The sequence below is a fragment of the Bremia lactucae genome, linkage group LG1 (genome assembly GCF_004359215.1).
Source record: "Bremia lactucae strain SF5 linkage group LG1, whole genome shotgun sequence".
NCBI classification, from domain to species: domain Eukaryota; phylum Oomycota; class Peronosporomycetes; order Peronosporales; family Peronosporaceae; genus Bremia; species Bremia lactucae.
The window spans coordinates 937,280-945,765 of NC_090610.1; the positions used below are offsets into that span (position 1 = coordinate 937,280).

Here is an 8,486-nt window from a genome sequence, read left to right on the forward strand (position 1 = left end):
CAAACACACTCGTTAGCAGCTGTTCACGCCTTTCAGTCTAGCGGAGCTTTTGTTGCTCCTCCAATTAGAGGAAGACTTATTGACTCAAAGAGTCACTCTGTAAACCTTATAAGTCTAACAACTCAAGGAGTCGTACAAGCTCGAAGAGGTAATGTGTAACGGGGCACTACGACTTGTACTGCTTCAGTACAAGTCCACTTCGCACTGCTTCAGTTGCGAGTGGTGCCTTACGTTATTATTTCACGCACACTAGTACGTGCAGAGGAAGACTTCTCTTTAAGACAACTAGCTTAAAGAAGGTTAAATGAAATATGTATTAATACAATTAAGTTTCTTCTTCTTTCAATTTCTTAATGCTAACTTAATTATAGACTAATACTAAACATGCAATTGAAATCTTATCTGTCTCTCTCTCTTTGTTTACGTTCACAGCTGATTAGTTTGCGGGATAAATAGATATAACGGCTTATACCTATTTATGGATAAGATTTCCGAGCATTACTATATAAAGTAATATTCTCCAAAAATTATCTACCTTTTAGATAGTATATTGATCAACAACCTTAAGCGTTAATTTCATGTAACGATACACCCTGTTACACAACACGCTTATTATCCGTAAACCGCAAGCTTTAATTGAGGGAAACATCAGATCTTTCACACACTTAAGAAAAAAGTGGTCACCCAACTGCATATAGAATGGGTCAGGGCCAGAGCGGACTACCGCGTCAGACGCGCGAAGAAGCCGCAAAGAAAAAGGAGGATGCTGCTAAGCAGAAGAAAAAGAAATTCGAGCCGCGTGGTGGCGCCATGACACGCAGGCGCCGCAAGAAAAAAGGGCCCTCCTCTGCCGTGCGCATTCCGTCCGTCTACCCGACGGCAAAGTGCAAGTTACGATTGCTTAAAATGGAGCGCATCAAGGATTTTCTGCTAATGGAGCAAGAATTCATTCAAAATCAGGAAGTCATGAAGCCCAAACAGGAAAAGGACGAAGAGGAACGCTCAAAGGTGGACGATTTACGTGGTACGCCCATGGGCGTTGGAACGCTGGAGGAGATGATAGATGACAATCACGCGATTGTTTCTTCGTCGGTGGGTCCTGAGTACTACGTGGGTGTCATGTCGTTTGTGAATCAAGATATGCTCCAGCCTGGCTGTTCTGTGCTGCTGCACAACAAGGTCATGTCAGTCGTGGGCATCCTTGCCGATGATACAGACCCGATGGTGAGCGTCATGAAGGTGGACAAGGCGCCGCTCGAGTCATACGCAGACATTGGCGGTTTAGAGTCGCAGATTCAAGAGATCAAAGAGGCTGTAGAGCTGCCTCTTACGCACCCGGAGCTCTACGAAGGCATTGGCATCCGTCCGCCAAAGGGAGTCATTCTGTACGGCGAACCAGGTACAGGCAAGACACTGCTGGCCAAGGCTGTTGCCAACCAGACGTCAGCAACGTTTTTGCGCATTGTCGGTTCTGAGCTAATCCAGAAGTACCTAGGCGACGGGCCTAAACTCGTGCGAGAGATGTTTCGCGTGGCAGACGATCATGCGCCGTCAATTGTATTTATCGATGAAATTGACGCAGTTGGGAGCAAGCGGTACGACTCGAGCAGCGGAGGTACCCGTGAAATTCAGCGAACAATGCTCGAGTTACTGAACCAGCTGGATGGCTTTGATGAGCGTGGAGACGTCAAGGTGATTATGGCGACCAATGCTATTGAAAGTCTCGATCCCGCCTTGATACGTCCGGGACGTATTGACAGAAAGGTAAGTCCAAAAAGAACAATACGTATGCAACTGGTACGAATTGAGGCTGAAACAATGACTCCGTTGTTTTTTATCCTAGATTGAGTTTCCGCTGCCAGACATTAAGACGAAGCGTCGTATCTTCGGCATTCACACGGGTCGTATGAGCTTGGCAAAAGATGTAGATCTTGAAGAATTCGTTATGTCAAAGGACGAGCTTTCAGGGGCTGACATTAAGGCTGTTTGTACCGAAGCTGGCTTGCTTGCGCTGCGCGAGCGCCGTATGCGTGTGACACAATCAGACTTCCGGAAGGCAAAAGAGAAGGCCCTTTACAAGAAAAAGGCTAACATTCCCGAAGGGCTGTATCTGTAAGCGCACACAGACTCCCTTGACCGAAGCAATGGGAAAAGCCGATCGCACGGAAGGCAACGCGGAAGTACCCGTGGATAATTTTTTTTAAAGAGATCGATTTTGCCATCTTTTGTACAATTTGAAAGTCTTGACACGAGCACTGTAAATGTCAGAATATGATGTGGCAATAAACAAGCGTATGTTTGGTTACTCATCTGCCTGGCAAACTCGACAGCCAAGAAACGACGGCAAACTGGATCTTGTTGTTTTGATAGATTTATAGGCGGAGGATACGCAGAGCAATGACATTCTAAACAAGCCACTAGGCCTTCTTGTTGTTTTTGTATTCGGACTGATAAGCTGCACGTCAAATCGGTTAGCCATGTTAACAAGATGAAGTCGTTGTGTTTCCAGCAGGAACGCGCGATGTTTAGCGTCGATCGCCCGATTGGCCTCGTCCATAACCGTACCAAAAGCGTACATCACACTGACTTTTGGATCATTAAAGGCATGGCGTCGCCAGTTGTGAATGGCATCGGCCCATTTAATCATAGATTTTGAGGTGACAGCGGCAAAGTAGTAGATCCGTTCGCGCTTGCTAGTCGCAACGAACGCGCCTTCGTGATCATTGCGCTTCACTTCAAGCGCGTGGACTGCGAACCGGTTTGGGCACACACCTGCATTGTCAGCAAATAGAGGCTCCACGCGAATACGATGCCTCGTCAGCCCGACAGACTCGTGCAACACCCCACCTGGTCGATCAAGGCACCGCAGCATTCCGTTCTCCAAGACGCAGTACTGCACTTTCGCACGTTGCTCCTTGGAGAAGACGAGCAAAAAGCCCTCCATCGAAAGACCTGACAAGTACGCTATCAAGGCTGGAAGTGGTTTTAGACAGTCAGTATCTGTGACAACGTACAAGCTACAATGTCAACTAGACGATCATCGTCTGATTCAAAATATTGGTACATAAATACAGCCGCCATTCTTAATTCTTGCGTTTTAACAAACCGAATATATTAAGACATAAACAGATATTTTTGCAAATACAAATCACTACAGTGTTTAATTGGTCCTAATCGACAAAGTTGTCCAAACAACATGCAAGTTAATGTACTGCACAATACCTTATTTAGCTGTAAGCCATTTAAAGTTGATGCTTAAATCAAATGAGACGACGGAATGGAAAAAAATTAACTTGCCAAAGTAATAAACAAATGAGCTACACACTGCAATACAGCGCACATACACTTCATATTCTCGTCACCAAATGAAACGCCGACGCAATACCCCATCCACAGTAATAATAAATTGACATCTGACTCTGCACATTAGTCTGTAAAGGCTCAATACATAAACCTGAATTAATTCTTCTCTCAATTCAAAGCGGAACTACCGATTAACGAAGTCACGTACCATATCTTTTTGGCGTCGATGTAGTCGGACGGTCCAACGATCGTTCGTGCATACTGCCGTAATTAAAAGATCCTCTTTCTGGTGGCAGCTGATTTCCATCCAAGGCACCGTTGTTTAGCAAATGAGGATGGATCACTGACAAATTTGAATCCGAATCCGGCATAGGGTGATTAACATCAGGGTAGCTGCCCCATACTTTTCCACCACTATTATAGTGCCGTCCGCCACCGTAACTCTCTGCATTCCTAGCCGCCGCTTGGGAATACACAACAACGCGTTCAGGCCCGACGTTTCCTACTCCTGAATCACTTTGCTGGCTCCCAACAGTCCATGTGCCTGGTGGCTGCGGTATATATTGCGATTTCTCGTGATTGTAAACTTCCCAATGCGGTGATGCATTTGAACGCCGGTCCGCAGTATAACCTCGATATGCTCCAGACTCCTGAAAAGGCGGTGATCGGCGAGCCCGTCGACCCCGATATAATACACCGCCACCACGCTGTAGACGAGGGTCTACATTCCCAGTACGGCCGCTCCTACCACTAATAACCAGTGGGATCGCAGTTCGGTTAACATATTCCTCGGATATTACGGACTGTCCTTTAAGCGAGCTATTATACATATCCGCTACTTCATGATATTTGTTGGCCGTGCGCTCGTGAAGCGCCGCAAGCAATTGCTGTGCTCCTAACTGTTTGGCAATTTTCTTTGTCGACGCAACGCCCTGCAATGAAAAAGGGATTGATAAAATTGCGAAGCAACGATCCTTCAATTCACAAAAACGTGTACCTCTGCAACCGTGCTACCGGCAGTCACTATAGTTTTAAAAAGTTTCACACCTTCTCCGTCCACAGAAATTGTATTATAGTTAATCGAGACGCCTCGGTTTCGGTTCTGATACTCTTGAAGAACCTGGGCTGGCGTTTTGACTGATAGCTCCATGCATGCCTATTGTCAAGTAAAATCAGTCAATAGTGTTGCATCTGATAATATGCACGAATTGAAATTATGTCACCTGGAGAACACGGGGGTCCCCAATGTCTAATGTTTTAAATTCCTCCAGTGTCTATAAAAGACAATTAATTAGCTTTGCTACTTCTCATATTCATAGTTTTCATGCAAAGAAGCTTACCAGGGCTTGCTGCTTGTCTATTTTCTTCTTAACATTTGTAGCCACATCAAGTTTGCGCTTCTTGAGCTGCAAAAGTAGACCAATACACAACTCGTAATCAATAAATACCATCACGTTTAGTGCTGTATTCCCATTCAACCCCCTTTCTTACACATCGAGCTTCTTGAAAAGGAGGCAACGACTTTTTTAATACTATATCATTTGCACCCGGATAATAATTTCGTTTTCGGTCGGCGACGTCCGATTCGGACGTAAAAATGCTAACTGGTGGTACATGCTGCTTAACAAATCGATCCAAATCCTTTTGCGACAGCGTGACGTGACCACTCAAATTAAGCGGATACGGGCGCGTCCAGCAAACAATTCTTAGTTTTTCGTGCACGTAGCATGGTAGTCCAGAGTCGTGGATGATCCGATGCCAATCCGGAGGCAGCGTCCGGTCTGAAGAAGAAAATACGGTACTGCTGTCACAGCTGTTGCTGTAGCTGCATATGTCATTCGAAATACTATCACTAGCCTCGCAATTCGCTGCATTGGCTACAGCTACTGCCGACCTGAGCTGCATAAGCCCAGCAGCGGACGCGTACTGGTCCAGGTTCTCGGCACTATCGTACGGATTTTCCATCCGCTGGGTCCGATTTTTTATCCAATCAGACGATTTCCTCTTCGACAATAAAAAAGTTTAAAGCACATCTTCGGGGGTGCAATACACAAGTGTTTACTTATCTGTAAATATTCATAGTTCATGTGCCGGGTCACGACACGGAAGAAGCGTGCGATCTAAGAACTTAATAGTATGTACCACTACTATACCAATTAAGTATAATAACTTAAACCATAAAGCAAGTGAAGACTGCTCTTTGATCATCTAATCTGTTGCTTCCAACCTACAAAGAGCACCTATTGAGGGTTTATTATGGGATTATTCGGGTAATTGCAGTAACGTATTTTACTTTATAAAAATATATAGTTCAGTCTCATTTTGAATCTTAGAGCATTCTGTGCCTTCCTAAGGCTTGCTCTGTGATCTATAAGAGCAAAACCTTATTAATTTATTCATTTTTGGGCACTACTTGCCACTTATTTCTACGAATTTTGAGTAAGTACCCAAAAAGTCTACAAGCTTGTACGACTCTTTAGGATGTATGCTAAAATAGAAATCTGTGACTTTGTGTCGATAAGACTTTTTCTGTATTATGGAGCGAGGAAGATCCACTATCCTAAAAACGCGTTTCTTTGATTATTCTGTATAGTGTTATTTACATCTGCTGTAACGGGGTGTATCGTTATATGAAGTTATCCCTTAAGGTTATTAATTAATATATTATCTAAAAGGCAGAATTTTTTTAAAGAATATTACTTTATATAGTAATGCTCGGAAATCTTATTCATAAATAGGTAGAAGCCGTTATATCTATTTATCCCGCAGACTGATCAGCTGTAAACATAAACAAAGATACTTACCGATCATTTGACTAGACTCAATTTATAATTATTAATGGACGTGTATATAAATTTCAGCTGCTGTGAAGCCACAGCCTCCAAAGCAACATGCTGCTCAGTTGGAGCAGTTTGAGGCATTCGTGCTCGGATAGCGGAGAGCCGCGTCCGAGGCACAGTGCTATGCTGCGGCGGAGTTTGTCACTCAGACTCAGGATGAGCTGAGGCATGAGCAGGCTCAGAGCGAGGCTCTCAACAGAACTGTTGAGATGCTCTCTGCCCGGCCGTACTAGCCGAGGCCCATTCGAATGGACCCGCCCAAGACCGATGGAACTGCAGCGCACACGATTGTCCACTGGTTTTTAGCCGTGGAGCAATGCGGTGACGCGCAGCTCATCGAGGACGACAGCCGGATGGTGTCGTACGCCTTGTCGCATCTGCGCGATAAGGCTTCAGATTGGGCTTACTCGGCGCTTATGGCGGACATAAAGGCGTTCCCTACAGTGGCGATCTTTAAAGGAAAGATTCACCCCATGCACCAGTCGCCGAACAACGAAGTTTTGCTTCAGGCGCGCTTCTTTGGAGCGTGACAGTCAAAGCGAACTCTACAAGAGTATGTGCAGGAAATGCGATCGCTGTCGCCCCATTAGCGTAGGTCCATCTCCGGAGCACATTAAAGTACCCACGCTTATAAACAAACAACGGCATGCCCCATCGCGACAGGCCCAAATCAGAAAGGTTCCGTCGACGATGGAAGAGGCAATCCAAATTGCCTTGGTTGAGGATCACTCCTACACCAGTGCCTCGGCGACTGCTTGGTATAAACCGTCGGCCGAGAGGTCAGAAAGTGCCTCGGCGACTGCTTGGTATAAGCCGTCGGCCGAGAGGTCAGATGCCACTCCCATGGAGTTGGGCGATGCAGACGTTGTCTGTTACAAATACGGCAAGCGCGGCCATATGATGGCTCGCTGCTATGCCAGGGATCCTGCTGGGGCAGAAATTGCCCAGCAAGAGGATTACCTTCCCAAAGGGCGATGGCAAGAGCCCGCGTGCGAGACGCACGAGTTCTGCCTCGACCACTGAGAGGTCGGGAAATGCAGGATCGTAGTAGGGGCCGGATGCCCTTAAGTTCAGAGTTATGGAACAAACGGGTAGCATAGTCCCTGAGGTCTCAAAATTTCGGACCTCAACCCTGCAAATCTATAGCGCTCAAGTACGAGGCTATGACCAGGTGATGACCCTCCTCGTGGATTCGGGTACATCACAAAATTTTGTAAAACTCGCGGCTCTAAGAAAGTGACCGCCGATGTTTGAGTCGCTTTGCCAGGATGGCAAGCGAGAAGAGGTGACCGTTCGTTCTGCGAACGGCGCACTCGTTAAGTCTGAGGGAGTTCAGATAGAACTCGCCTTCAGCTTTAGTGACTTCTCTTGTAAAGAGAAGTTGACAATGCTAGGTATGAAGGGTCCGTACGACCTCATCCTAGGCATGCCGTGGTTGGCAAAACACTAACCATGATTAGACTGGCGTACACGCACAGTTGCGAACTCTACGCAGGACACCAGAAAGTTTGTGCTCCTACGAGAGGCGTATGCAACTGATGTCGTGTCGAACATAGTTGACAGTGCGTTGACGGGATGTCAAACGTCACCAATTCCAACCCAGCTCGTAAAGACTCGGGTAGTGAAAGGGCAATGACAAGCAGTCATGTGTCCCATAGACCTGCACAGAGCAGAGAGTCTGTGGCAGTAGACGGCGAGCTGACAGAAATTCAAGCTTCGCATGAACCGGCGCAGTGCCTAGAGCCTGGTGCGGTTGGAAGAGGTGCGTTAGCCAGGAGAGCAACGACACCCACTTCCCAGTCAAAGGTCGTGGTGACTCGAAGAACGAGTACCCGACAGATTAGGACGATCAAAGGCATGTCCAAATGAGTGACCTTTGGATCAGTTCCTATTAAAGAGGACGGGCCTTCGAACGAGGTGTTCGAGGCCGTCAAAGACGAAATTGCGGAGGCATCCTTAGTTATGGTGCTCCGGCAAGTCTTTTTATCTGCCGAGGAGATAGTAAATCTCCCGGAGATGTCGTGAGATCTGTTCTTGCCGAATTAAAGAAAAGAAAGATCCACGAAATAGTCACACAAGTTCCAGAAAAGAACTTGGTGGACTGTTGCTCGTCGTCCACAATGGACGAGAGTGTCCTAAAAAACGGACAAAAAGAAGGGGTTCGCTGCTCAAGGCTGGGATGCCTTGAGAGACCGTCCATTCTTTGAAGTTCTGTGGAAACATCGCTATGCGCTCCCAGAAGAAGTGCCGAGCCGCCTACCAGCAGATAGGGGCATCGGGCACGAGACAGACCTCGAACCTGGCACCAAGTATTGTGTAACCAGGCAATGGCCGTTGCCGAAA

General features: G+C 46.5%; 2 protein-coding genes across 2 annotated transcripts; one reads left to right on the forward strand and one right to left on the reverse strand.

Annotated features, from left to right (window-relative positions):
• Positions 1-653: 653 nt before the first annotated feature.
• On the forward strand, positions 654-2,964 carry CCR75_008919 (uncharacterized protein). The gene is made up of 2 exons (XM_067966966.1): positions 654-1,764; positions 1,844-2,964. The coding sequence occupies exons 1-2, from the start codon at positions 700-702 to the stop codon at positions 2,114-2,116; spliced, it is 1,338 nt and encodes a 445-aa protein (XP_067822903.1). The 5' UTR covers positions 654-699; the 3' UTR covers positions 2,117-2,964.
• CCR75_008918 (uncharacterized protein) lies at positions 2,303-5,288 on the reverse strand (the record flags this gene model as incomplete). Its single annotated transcript, XM_067966965.1, has 6 exons — positions 4,795-5,288; positions 4,644-4,709; positions 4,527-4,577; positions 4,301-4,459; positions 3,512-4,235; positions 2,303-3,000 (listed from the first exon to the last, which is right to left on the reverse strand). The coding sequence occupies exons 1-6, from the start codon at positions 5,266-5,268 to the stop codon at positions 2,303-2,305; spliced, it is 2,172 nt and encodes a 723-aa protein (XP_067822904.1). The 5' UTR covers positions 5,269-5,288.
• Between the last annotated feature and the right edge of the window lie 3,198 nt (positions 5,289-8,486).

Bases quoted from the DNA above. Each gene is read 5' to 3' on its own strand.
- CCR75_008919 (XM_067966966.1), top strand. From the start codon at position 700: ATGGGTCAGGGCCAGAGCGGACTACCGCGTCAGACGCGCGAAGAAGCC. The intron at 1,765-1,843 runs GTAAGTCCAAAA...TTTTTATCCTAG, and splicing joins CGGGACGTATTGACAGAAAG to ATTGAGTTTCCGCTGCCAGA.